Source organism: Peromyscus eremicus, chromosome 13 (assembly GCF_949786415.1).
Source record: "Peromyscus eremicus chromosome 13, PerEre_H2_v1, whole genome shotgun sequence".
NCBI classification, from domain to species: Eukaryota; Metazoa; Chordata; class Mammalia; order Rodentia; family Cricetidae; genus Peromyscus; species Peromyscus eremicus.
The window spans coordinates 26,709,494-26,723,324 of NC_081429.1; the positions used below are offsets into that span (position 1 = coordinate 26,709,494).

General features: G+C 38.9%; 1 protein-coding gene across 1 annotated transcript in view; it reads left to right on the forward strand.

Annotated features, from left to right (window-relative positions):
- Positions 1–13,831, forward strand: part of Mettl4 (methyltransferase 4, N6-adenosine) — a 33,585-nt gene that overhangs the window by 11,623 nt on the left and 8,131 nt on the right. Inside the window, exon 5 of the mRNA XM_059278220.1 lies at positions 9,264–9,333. Within this exon, the coding sequence (XP_059134203.1) occupies positions 9,264–9,333 (70 nt within the window). The remainder of the gene's footprint in view (positions 1–9,263; positions 9,334–13,831) is intronic.

The window sequence follows — 13,831 nt, forward strand, 5'->3', positions numbered from 1 at the left end:
GCCCCTTCTGGTTCCATGAAGGCTAATCCTCAAGGAGGAAGCTTTCAGATCACTTCCAGCTTAGGGGCCTCTGATCCCTGTGTCTGAAGTGAACGGGGTCTTCAGCAATAGGGGCTTACCTTCCATCTCTGGGAGACAACCAAGGTCAAAAGTAATAGTCTAATGTTTTGAGACAGCCTCATCAACAACCCAGAAGAGGGCTGCTTCTCACGACTGGTGTGGGGGTTTTGTTAGATGGTCTTTGGGTATTGGAGGAAGCATTATCAGCCTAGATGGGAAAATTTCATTTAAGCTGTATATGTATATTTATATATATTTATGTGTATTATACTTTTTTTAGGTAGATAATAGTATGATTCTTTATGACTTTTCAAACATCCTTACTGTTATTTTATTCCCCCCTGCCTGTTTCCTTGTGTATTTATCTCCCTCCAACCACCTAATTAGAGCACCCCCATTTCTCCCTTTCCTCCACCAGATCACTTGTACCCTGCTATTCCCCTCTTTACGGCTCCCCCAACCACCGACGCCAGCAATGGTCCCATTTTGCTTTCCTGGTTTCTGCAGTTATTCCAAGATATTTATTTGCATCTGAATTTTTGGAGCTAGATGCCTCTGATGAAAGAGAATATGTTCATTTTTCTAGGTTTGTGAGCCACTATATAGTTGCTGGGAACTGAACCATGGGTCCTCTGTAATATCAGCCAATACTCTTAACCGCGGAACCATCTTTCCAGACTCACATCCTTATTTTTTTCCTTTCATTGAAAATAGATTTTTTTTTTTTCCTTCTCACATGTGTGTCCTGGGGCTGGAGAGATGACTCAGAGGTTAAGAGTTCTGAGTTCAATTCCCAGCAACCAGATGGTGGTTCACAACCATCTGTAATGAGATCTGGCGCCCTCTTCTGGCCTGCAAGCATACATGCAGGCAGAACACTGTACATAATAAATAAATAAATCTTAAAAAAAAATTACCCTGATTATGGTTTTCCCCTCCCTCTACTCCTTCCAGTTCCTCCCCACTTTCCCTCCCATCCGGATCAGCCCTTTTTCTATCTTTCATTAGAAAATAAAAAGGATTATAAAGGATAACAATAAAATAAAATATGATATACTAAGATAAAACAAAAATAACACATCAGAATAGGACAAAACAAACAGAAGGAAAAGAGCCCGAGAAAAGACATAAGAAACAGATACAGACATGGAAGCTCATTTATATGCACACTCAGGAATCCCATTAAAATACTAAACTGGAAGCCATAATACCTACACAAAGGATCTGTAGGGTAAATAGAGAGAAAAATATAAATAAAATAAAATTAATTAAAAATAGAATATAAGATGAAATTCAAACAAAACAAAACAAACAAAAAACCCTGACACAACATTATGGGACAAGGATCCTCCAAAGATGCTATTGAATTTGTTTTCTGTTGGCCATCTACTGCTGGATATGCAGTCTACCCTTAAGAGTAGTTTGTTTTCCTAGTGAGACTCCCTTGGAGGAACTAACTCTTTATTTCCAAGTGATTTTCAGTTGGAGATTGCTGTGGGTTAGGGATGGGGGAGTGTGACCATCAGCTGAAGGACCCCATCTGGTGCAGACTGTGCAGACTGCGTGCATGCTGCCTCAATCTCTTGTGAGTTGGTATGTGGGTCGATCTGTTGATTTAGAGGGCCTTCTTTTATTGGCATCCTTCATCCCCTCTGGCTCTTACACTCTTTCCTCCTCCTTTTCCACAGTGTTCCCTGAGTCCTAAGGGGAGGGATTTCATGGAGACATCCTGTTTAGGGCTGAGTGTTCCAGGGTCTCTCACTCTCTGCATGTTATCTGGCTGAGTCTTGCCTTCAGTTTGTGGAGAGCAACCTACAGTCTGGGCAACAGCCTGGGTTGTTTGAGGGTTGCCATGGTAACCCTTTGGCCAACAACTCAATTAGGTATAAACCCATTCCTGGTACTGGAAATTTCATTTGGTGACAAAAGATGTCCATTTGGGGCTCTGCCCCCTTCCCCTTTATTTGGTGATTTCAGTTAGATTGCCTTCGTATATGTATATATTTTAGGAAGCTTCTACTGTATTATTTCCCATACTGCTGCTCAAATGGCCTTTAATTTTAGCTGTTTCTTCCTGTATTCTCTCCCTTGTCCCCTTCTTTTCTCTCCTTGCTTACCTGATCCTCTCATTCCAGCTCCCCACCCCCACCCCAATCTATAACTTTATCTTCTATTTCCCCTTCTAGGGGAAGGACTCCTCCCTAGTCCTTTACTCTATGCTTAACATCTGTGATTCTAAAGATTGAAGCTTGGTTACCATTGACTTAACTGCTTATATCCACATGTAAGCTAGTATATACCATAGGCTTTCTGGGTCTGGGTTAACTCACTCAGGATGATTTTTTTTTTTACTAGTTCTATCCATTTACCTGTGAATTTCATTCTTTTTAATGGCTGAGTAATAATCATTTGTGTAAATGTACCACATTTTCATTATCCATTCATCTCTTGAATATTAATTATTATTCAATTTCTGGATACTAGAGCAGCAACGAATTTGTTTGAGCAAGTGTCTCTGTAGTAGAATAAGGCATCCTTTGGGTATATGCCCAAGAGTGGTATAGCTGGATCTTGAGGTAGATTAATTCTCATCTTTCTGAGGAACCACCACACTCATTTCCATAGTGGTTGTACAGGTTTTCACTCCCACCAGCAATGGATGAGTGTTCCCCCCTTATTCTATATCCTTGCCAGCATGAGCTGTCACTTGTGTTATTGATTCTAGGCATTCTGACAGGTGTTAGACAGACTCTCAAAGCTGGTTTGATTTGCATTTCTCTAATGACTAAGAATATTGAACATTTCTTTTTTTCTCAGCCATTTAAGATTCCTCTATTGAGAATTCTTTGTTTAGATCTGTACCCCATTTTTTAATTGAGTCATTTGTTTTCTTGATATCTAGCCTTTTGAGTCCTTTATATATTTTGTTTGTCCTATATATAGTTTTTAATACATATTTTGGATATTAGCCCTCTATTGGATGTGTAGTTGGTAAAAATCTTTTTCCGTTCAGTAAGTTGCCACTTTGTCTGAATGATGGGGTCCGTTGCCTTGCAGAAGCTTTTCATGAGACCCCATTTATGAATTGTTGATCTTAGCGTCTGTGTTCATGCTGTTTTGTTCAGAAAGTCTTTTCCTGTACCAGTGAGTTCAAAGCTGTTCCCTACTTTCTCTTCTGTTAGATTCAAAGATATCTCTTTTTAGGTTGAGGTCTTTGATCAATTTGGAGTTGAGTTTTGTGCAAGATGATAAGTGTGGATCTATTTGGGATCCTCTACATACAACCATCCAGTTTAACCACTACCATTTGTTGAAGATGTTGGAGATGTTGTCTTTTTTCCAGTGTGTATTTCTGTTTTTTTTTTTGTTTTTTTTTTTTGGTCAAAAATCAGATGTCCCAGGTGTGTGGATTTATGTCTGGATCTTCAGTTTGATTCAATTGATCAATTTGTGTGTGTGTGTGTGTGTGTGTGTGTGTGTGTGTGTGTGTGTGTGTTTCCATATGAAGCTATGAAGCTGAAAATTTTCCTTTCAAGATCCATAAAAATTGTGTTGGAATTTTAATGGGGATTGCATTGAATCTGTGGATTGCTTTTTGGTAGGATAGCCATTTTTACTATGTTATTCTTACCGATCCACGAACATGGAAGATCTTTCCATCTTCTGATATCTTCACCAATTTCTTTCTTCAGTGTCTTAAATTTGTTTTTTATTTTTAATTATTTTTATTTTTTCAGAACCAGATGTCTCAGTAGCTATGGAGCCAGTCCTGGAACTTGCTCTGTAGATCAGGCTGGCCTTGAAGTCACAGAGATCCACCTGCCTTAGCCTCCCAAGTGCTGGGACTAAAGGCGTGTGCCAACATCGCCCGGCAGTGTGTTAAAATTTTTATCTTACAAGTCGTTCTCTTGCTTGGTTAGTTATCCCAAGATACTTTCTATTATTTGAGGCTATTGTGAAAGGTGTTGCTTCCCTGAATTCTTTCTCAGACCATTTGTCATTTGTATACAGATAGGCTATTGATTTTTGTCAATTAATTATGTATCTAGTTACTTTGCTGAAAGTGTTTATCATCTGTAGGTGTTTCCCAGAAGAATTTTTAGGGTCAGTTATGTATACTATCATATCATCTGCAAATAAAGATACTTAGACTTCTTCTTTTTCAATTTTTATCCCCTTGTTAGTTGTCTCATTATGCCAGCTAGAACTTCAAGTACTATATTGAATAGGTATAGAGTGGACAACCTTGTCTTGTTCCTGAGTTTGGTGGAACTGCTTTGAGTTTCTCTTCATTGAAGTTGATGTTAGCTATGGGCTTGCTGTTAACTGCCCTTAATCAGGTTGAGGTATGTCCCTTGTATCCTTAATCTCCCCAGAATTTTTATCATGATGAGTGTTGGATTTTGTCAAAGGTCTCTTCTGTATCTAATGAGATGATCATGAAATTTTTGTCTTTCAGGGTTTTTTTATTTTTGTTTTGTTTTGTTTTTTTGGTAGATACATTTTCTCATTTTTGTATGTTGAACCATCCCTGCATCACTGGGGTGAAGCTTACTTGGTCATGGTGGATGATCTTTTTAATTTGTGTTTGGATTCAGTTTGCAAGTATTTAATTGAGAATTTTTACATCTGTGTTCATAAGGGAAATTGGTCTGTAATTCTTCCTTCCTTCCTTTCTTTCTTTTTCTTTTTTTTTTTGGTTTTCGAGACAGGGTCTTTGTATAGTTTTGATACCTATACTGGATCTCGCTCTGTAGACTAGGCTGGCCTTGAACTCACAGAGATCCACCTGGCTCTGCTTCCCGAGTGCTGGGATTAAAGGTGTGTGCCACTGCTGCCTGGCGTGGTCTGTAATTCTTTGTTGAGTCTTTATGTGGTTTAGGTATCAGGATAACTGTGTCCTCTTAAAGTGAATCAGGCAACTTCCTTCTATTTTTATTTTGTGGAATAATTTGAGAAATATTGGCTTTAACTTTTCTCTGTAAGTTTGGTAGATTTTTGTGTTAAAACAAATAAAAAATAAAAACCTTGGGTTTTAAAAAAATTTTTTATTGATAGACTTTTAATGACTGCTTTTATTTCACTAGAGGTTACAGGTCTATTTAAATTGTTTATCTGATCTTGATTTAACTCTGGTAAGTGGTATATATAGAGAAAATTATCCATTTCTTTTAGACTTTCTAATTTGATGGAGCACAGAATTCTAAAGTATGTCCTTATTCTCTGGATTGTAGCCTGAAGGTTTCTTGGGTCCTGTCAAACCCCTTCAGTCGTGGCTCGCTTATAAAATAATCACCTGGAAGCTTATATTAATTATAACTGCTCAGCCATTTGCGCAGGCTTATTACTGACTAGCTCTTACACTTAAATTAACTCATAATTCTTATCTGTGTTTAGCCATTGTGGCTTGGTACCTTTTCTCAGTTCCGCCTTGTCATCTTGCTTCCTTGGTGTCTGGCTGGTGACTCCTGACTCAGCCCTTCCTCTTCCCAGAATTCTCCTTGTCTGCTTGCCCTGCCTATACTTCCTGTCTGGCTACTGGCCAATCAGCATTTTATTTATCAACCAATCAGAGCAACGTACAGAAAGACATCCCACAGCACTGGATTCCCTCAATATCTGTTGTTATATCCTTCTTTTCATTTCTAATTTTGTTTATTTGGATATCTCGCTCCACCTTTTAGTTAATTTAGATAAAGGTTTGTCAATCTTACTGATTTTCTCAAAACCCTAACTCTTTGTTTCATTGATTTTTTTTTTGTAATTTTGTTTTTTTTTTATTTCATCCTTGAGTTTGATTATTTCTTACTATCTAATTCATTTTGAGTGTGATTTTTCCTTTTTGTTATGAGCCTTCAGGTGTGCTGTTAAATTACTAGGATAAGACCTCTTAAATTTTTTTTTTTTTTTTTTAAATGTAGGCACTTAGTACTGTGAACTTGCCTCTTAGAACTGTCTTCTTTGTGTCCCATAAGTCTGGGTATGTTGTGTTTCATTTTCTTTCAATTCTAAAATGTTTTTAATTTCCTTCTTGTTTCTGTCTTGACCCATTTTTTTTTTATTCAGTAGTGAGTTCAGTTTCCATGAGTCTATAAACTTTGTGTTGTTTCTATCATTGATATCCAACTTTAATCCATGGTTGTCAGATAGGATGCATGATGTTGTTTCAATTTTCTTGTATCTGTGGAGACTTGCTTTGTGTCTGATTATTTGGTCAATTTTAGAGAATGTTCCATGAGGTGCTGAGAAGAGGGTGTATCCTTTCGTGTTTGGTGAAATGTTCTGTAAATATCTGTTAGGTCCATTTTGTTTATGATATCAGTTAGCTCCACCATTTCTCTGTTTAGTTTTTGTCTGTGTGACCTATCTATTGGTGAGAGTGGGGTAGTGAAGTCACTAACAAAAATGTGTGAGGGTCAGTATGTGATTTAAGCTATAGTAGTGTTTCTTTTATGAACTTGGGTGCCATTGTATACATGCATAGATGTTTAGAATTGCAATGTCCTCTTGGTGAATTTTTCCTTTGATGAATATGTAATATCCTTCATCTCTTCTAATTAGTCTTGGTTTGAAGGCTATTTTGTCAGATACTAAAATGGCTACACCTGCTTATTTCTTGGGTCCATTTGCTTGGAATATCTTTTTCCATTCTTTTAACTTGAGGTGATGTCTATCCTTGCTGTTAAGGTGTGTTTCTTGGATGCAGCAGCAGTATGGATCCTGTTTTTGCATCCATCTATTCTGTGTCTTTTTATTGGGAAATTGAGACCACTAATGTTGAGAGATATCAATGAACAGTGTTTGTGATTCTGTTATTTTGTTGTAGTGGTGGTAGTGGTGGTGGTGGTGGTGGTGGTGGTGTGTGTTTTCCCTGTTTTGATTTGCTAGTTTGGGATTATTTATTTTTTGTGTTTTCTTTGGTGTGGTGGGCCTCTTTAGGTTGAATTTTTCCTTCTAGCATCTTCTGTAGGGCTAGATTTATAGATAGATATTGCTTAAATTTGCTTTTATAATGAGATGTCTTATTTTGTCCATCTAACATTATTGAAAGTTTTTCTGGGTATAGTAGTATGGGGATGGCATATGTGGTCTCTTAAGCGTCTGTAGAACATCTGTCCAGCCCTTTCTGGCTTTTAGAGTCTCCATTGAAAAGTTGAGTATCATTTTAATAGGTCTGCATTTATATGTTACTTGGTCTTATTTCCTTGAAGCTTTTAATATTCTTTGTTCTATACATTTAGTGTTTTGACTAGTTTGTGGCTAGGGGACTTTCTTTAGTGTTAGGTTTTAAATGGTTTTATTTATTTCCTTCTACTGTGTTTTCATATATTTCTTTAAGGGATTTATTTGTTTCTTCTTTAAGGACCTCTAGCATCTTCATTAAGGGTGTTTTAGTGTCTTTTACATGTGCTTCATCTATGTTGGAAGATTCAGGACCTGCTGTGGTAGAATTGCTGGGCTCTAGTGGAGATATACTGTCCTGATTGTTATTGATTGTGTTTTTGCTCTGGAGTCTAGGCATCTGGGATTGGGAAGATTCTAATTCTAGGTGCTGATACCTTGTCTTGTTTTTATTGGGTGGATGTATTGTTCCTTGGTTTCTGTCCCCTCCCCCTTTTCTTAGGAGACTCTGGTGTCTGTGTGTTGCCTGGTAGGGAATTCTTCTCAGATTGGATTCTAGAATTGCAATGGATAGGATCCCAATATTGGGAGCTGACACTTAGGAATGGGGATGGGCTTGGAGAGTCCTGAAGGGGTCCACAGGAGGGAGAAAAGTGTGGTGTTTCATCAGGATCTGCTTAGTCCCCAAGAATGGTAGCAAAGAGTGGGGAGAGGCCACGACAGGTAGTCTGCTACAGAGCTGGGGGTTGTATTTGGAGGAGAGGTGGGAGAGTGTGACAGACTTACTTTGGTAATACTCTTGCCAGAAATAGATGATCTAAATTTAGTGATGAGGAAATACCAAACCCAAGTTAGGGACATCTGAAATAATCTGAAATAGGAGCAAAATGTGATTCTGATTTTGGCCTGCATTAAAAAAAAGAAAGAAAGAAAGAAAGAAAGAAAGAAAGAAAGAAAAATGAAGAAAAGATTTTGGGATAACTGGAGAAGTTTTCTTTTTCTTATGGTTACTATATCAGCTGTAAAACTGAAATTTCAAAATAAAAAGTTAAAAAAAAGAGAGAGTTAAAAAGTACATAGGGTCAGGAGGACCATAAATGAGACTGCCAGACTTGTAAGTGATAAGTTTAGGCCTCCTGAAGGCCTCTCGGCCATCACAACAAATCGAATCAGGAAAAGCCCAGGTTTAATGGGTAAAGCGCTCCCGGGTGACTCCCTGGCCCTGCAGAGAGAGTCTGTTTTTTGGGATGCCGCTTATATTATATCCTGTGGGAGTCGTCCTGGGCCTCTCTAGGGGAGGGGCTGTGTCCAGCAGGCTTTGAAGGGGTGGGTTTGGGGAAAGAGATGGGGAAGGGAGCCTAGGTGAATCTTCCACCAGACTCCTTCCAAACAATAAGGGCATTTTCAAGTTCTTAGTACACAGCTCAGTGGACTGTAACCATCCGTAGATGGCTCTGCAAAAGTCAGTGTGCACAATTACAATCGCTATTGTCTCAAAGGTCCAGAGTGACAGTAACTGAATAAATGCCATAAACTCTTTTGTTGTATTCCATTGTATTTGTGTCTATAATGAAAGTCCTTGGGCTGGGGCTATAACTCAGTTATACAGCTTGCTGAACATGTCCAAGGTCCTAGGTTCAAAAAACAGTACTTTACTTTTGAAATGTATTGATTTCTTATTATCATTGTGTATATCTGTGACATGTGTAGAGGTCAGAGGACAGTTTTGTGGACTCTCTCTTCCACCCTTATGTGGGTTTGAGATCCAGCGCAGATCAGCGGGTTTGGTGGCCTTTACCTGCAGAGCACTTGCTGGTCCCTCTTTAAAATTTTTTGTCTTAATTTCATTTTTAGTCATGTGTGTTTGTGTATGTATGTGTGTATGTGTGTGTGTGTGTGTGTGTGTGTGTGTGTGTGTGTTTTACTTGTTTAGTTTTTATCTTTGAAGGATTCTGGGGATTCAGTTCAGAGCTCGCTTATGAGAGTTGTGGGCTCCATGGCTTCCCCTCAGTCCCCAGTGTTTAGCTCTTAAACTCATCACATACAGAAGATGTTTTTTGAAATTGTGCCTTTGATTTCAGGCGGTAAGACATTTGATGTCATTGTGATTGATCCACCGTGGGAGAACAAATCGGTTAAAAGAAGTAACAGGTGAGTGGGAACGACTTACCTGCTAGATTGCATTCTGGAAACCTCAGTCCTTTGTGAATTTTAGTTTAGTATACTATAAACACGATAGCAGTTATCTGAAGCTACTAACAATGCTTTCATCAAAAAAATTAACTTCCTTAATTCTAGATACTTGAACTGGAGCTAATATATCTGTGAAACAGTGTCTACAGCTGTCACTGAGGCCTGAACCATTCAAGGTTTTCTCAGCAACACTAAGGCCATCCTTTTGCCTTCTTCCCCATCCTGGTTGGAAACTCAGCCATGTGCCATTCTTGTAGTTTAGAGTAATGTGCAGGGAGTGAATCCTCTAGTTCACAGATGGTTTGTATGTTTAGTTCCTGTCATCTCATAGGATAAGCTCAGTTAGTGACAGGGATGGTGTTTACTTTTACTAACATCTTTATCACTTGAAGAAACTTTCCCTGGTACTTTCGATGAATGCTTTTAGTTTCTTCTCACCCTTCAGTGTTCCAGATATAACAATTCTTGTTTTGTTATAAACTTAGATTGAAGTTCTTCCTCTCAACACTTATCTTTAGCTTTCTTTGGATTTTCTTTATAAGGTGTGTAATAATTTTCTTTTTAAGTTGTAAGAGTTGTGCGAAGAATCATGTATCTATTCCGGAGTGTATAGATATCTGTTTGTCAGTGTATCTATATCTGTATCTCTATATATGTCTATATATTTTTTGGAACCACTTGAAAATGAAATAAGAGAAAGTTACTCTTAAAAATTTGAAGTGTATTTGAAAAAAAACAGAGGTGCTCTTATATCATCATAATGCAGTTATCAAGTAGATAACTAATGTTAATATAAAATTTCTGTGGACACATTGGTGTCATCTGTGACTTTATTCAGACTTTACCAGTTGTCCCAAAAGCCTTTGTAGCACACCGAAACTGTAGATCATGCTCTACACTGAGATGTGTGCCTTCAGTTTCCTGTGACTCCTCATAACAATGACTGTAACAACATTTAGTAAGTTTTGTGAAATTTTCTGACAGATTGTTGAGTCTGAGGTTGTTTTAGAGAATTATAATTGATTTTGAAAGTGAGGTCAGTTATGAAGACTGTGCCTTCAAACTCTATAGTTTGACTAGCTCTTGGACACTTACCTAGGTATAAAGTTGCTGTGCCTTGTGATGAGTCCATCCTTAAAAATTTGAGGCACCACCAAACAATTTTCCATGGTAGCTGTATCACTTTACATCTCTACCAATAATGTGTATGACATTTCATCTTTACCAATATTTGTTATTTATAATTCAAATTATAACTATGTTACTATGAAGTATTACATTGTGGTTTTGATCTGTACTTCTCTAAAGACGAACCATACCTAACAGTTTTTCATGTTCTTATCAGTTCTTTTATGTTCTATAGAAAAGCTTCTATGTATATTTTAAGGTTGCATCTTTAAATTTGTTGATTTGTAAGAGGTCTTTTTATATTTTAGATATTGGATTCTTATCAGATACATGATTAGCAAATATTTTTTTTCAACCTTTTTTTTGTTTGCTTTCTTCAGAATTATATAAAGCATGAAGTTTGATTTTTGTTGTTGTCATTTTGTTTTGTTTTTCGAGACAGGGAGACAGGGTTTCTTTGAGTAGCCTTGGCTGTCCTAGAACTCACTCTGTAGACCAAGCTGACCTTGAACTCACAGAGATCTACCTCTCCAGTGCTGAGATTAAGGCATGCACCATCACTGCCCAGCACTTTTTTTTTTTTTTTTTTCCGAGACAGGGTTTCTCTCTGTAGCTTTGGAGACCAGGCTGGCCTCGAACTCAGAGATCCACCTGCCTCTCTGCCTCCCAAGTGCTGGGATTAAAGGCGTGTGCCACCACTGCCTGGCAACTTTGTTAATTTTTCAATGTTGCTTAAGCTTTTAGTGTTTTATTTAGGAAATTTTTTTTTTTTTTTGGCCAGGCTAGGCATGGTGGTGCATACTTTTAATCCTAGCACTTGGGAGGCAGAGGTAGGCAGATCTCTATGACTTTGAGGCCAGCCTGGTAAGTGAGACCCTGTCTTAGAAAAATAAAAAAATATTTTTCTTTTGACATAACACAGAGTCATAAGCTACTTTAAGGGAGGAGGGTAGAGGAGGTAATAGAATACCTATGATATGAAAGTTGGAAAAAGGAGAAGACTAGGGGTGGAAGGGTACGAGTAGGGGGCAGGGAGATGAGGGGGAGGAGTACAGAACATGGATCAACTAAAACTTAGCCTGTGTGAAAGTTCTATAAGAAATCCTGTTTGTATTTTTTTTTTTTTTTTTTTTTTTTTTTTTTTTTTTTTTGGTTTTTCGAGACAGGGTTTCTCTCTGTAGCTTTGGAGACCAGGCTGGCCTCGAACTCACAGAGATCCACCTGCCTCTTCCTCCCAAGTGCCGGAATCAAAGGTGTGCGCCACCACCGCCCGGCTCCTGTTTGTATTCTAATTCAAAAGATGTATGAAGATGTACCTTACCTTTGAAAAGTAGGTGCTTTTGCATAGTTAGCCTCGTAAGGCATAAGGATGCATCCTTTGGAATTTGCTCAGTGATTTCTGTGAGTTTAGAGGTACCAGAGAGAGTGAGTATTTCCTCGCCTCCAAACATTCCAGTAAGTTAAGGCAGTCGGGAATCCATAGCGACTGAAAAATGTCAGTGCAGAGGTTTCACCTAATACTTCTTCTACCGTGACAAAATACTCTGAAAACTGTCCCTGTGAGAACGGGGAAGCCAGTGTTCTGGGAGTGTGACGGTCCGGATAGCATGAGCCCAGGGTGCTTGCGATCTGAGTCCTTTTCCCTGTTTAAGTTCTTCCACCAAGTTTATCTGCTTAAGAAAAGTTTGCCAGCTATTCCCGACCCCTTCAATGTAATGTTGCTTTATGTCAGAACCGGATGCGGGTGCCTGCCCCTGGGGAGACTCCGTATCTTTTTCTGAGTGAGTAGAGTTGTAGAAGTTTCTTTGGCATTGACAGAGGACTGAAACGAAGGAGAGGAAGTAGGGAGACTTAGGTCCATGGCAACCCTAGCCTAGTTAGCCCTGGGAGGAAACTGGCAAAACCCTCGACAGAAGCATCTTAAGGAAGGAAAGGTATGCTTTTGGCTCACGCTTTTCGAAATCTCGGTCCATCACATTAGGAAAAGCATGGCCCCTGTTCACAGGTACAGGAGCACATAGCGGCAGACAGGAAGTAGAGAGCACTAGATGGCAACCAGTGGTGGGCGTAACCTTCGAAGATCTCCACCCCTCCTAGTGATCTACTGCAGCCAGCCCTCTGCACCCCTAAGGCTAGCTAGTCTCCAGAACAGCACCACAATCCAGACTGAACTCTCCACACATGAGCCAATGGGAGACATTCCAGGCTAAAATAATGAGACTTGGTTGGGCCTGCAAGATGGCTCACTGGGAAAACACACCCACTGTCAAGCCTGATGACCCGAGTTTAGTCCCTGGAATTCACATGATGGAAGGAAAGAGCTGACTCCCTCAATTGTTCTCTGACCTCCACACACACGCTACAACAGATACACGCCAATACAAACAAACAAAAATAAATAAATATCTGAAAAACCTCTCCTTCCTCCTTTCTCTCTTTCATTTCCCTTGTCCCCATCTCTCCTCATTCTCTCCGTTTCTTTTCAAATTGCATAATCCAAGTATGATGATAAACTACCAGAGAGGATGGAAATGCAGAAGTAATAATTGATACTACAGGGTATTGGAATATAGGAATGAGGAGACAGTTGGAAGGATAAACTTCAGTAGACACTGTCATACATTTCCCCAAGGAGAACATGTGTTGAAGTAGATGAGTAAAGTGTGTTAAGGAGGAAGGAGATAGTGTGGTAGTTGAAGAGACTTGGTGGCTTTATTTTAACTAAAGTATGAGATAACTTCATATGCCAAGGGAAATAATGAACAAAAGGAGCTGAGAAGTGGTAACCCTGAGGAAATAAAAGAATCCATGACTGGTTTGAGAACTTGAGAACAGACTGAAAGCTTCAGTGGTCTAATTCTTTTACTCTGCATTTTCCTTCACCTCATTTATCTGTGTGAAGTAATTGAATTGTATTGTGACATTGGCTATGTGTGCATGGGCATACTTCAGTGGTGGAGTGTGTGCTTTGCATGCACAGGGCCTAGGTTCAGTCCTTATTGTGTGTGTGTATATGCACATGCATACCTCCACATGTGTGCACAATGACAAGGCCTTAGTTATGTCATTGGAATGGGTTGTTGGAGGGTAAGTGCATATATTGTTTGTATAGGTGAATTAACACTTGTGTGCACATTATATGGGTTGTACTTTGAAGTTGCCCAGGATAGTGTCAAGGTTTTCCTTGTTGAGGTAGAGGTTTTGCAAATGTTGATAGCATCTAGAAGCAATAACGGGGATACTAGAATACCAACTCGGCATTTCCAGTTGTATGTGGAGTGTTGGAGAAAGAGTTGTATTTGTTTGAATATTTGTAGAGCAAGTAATG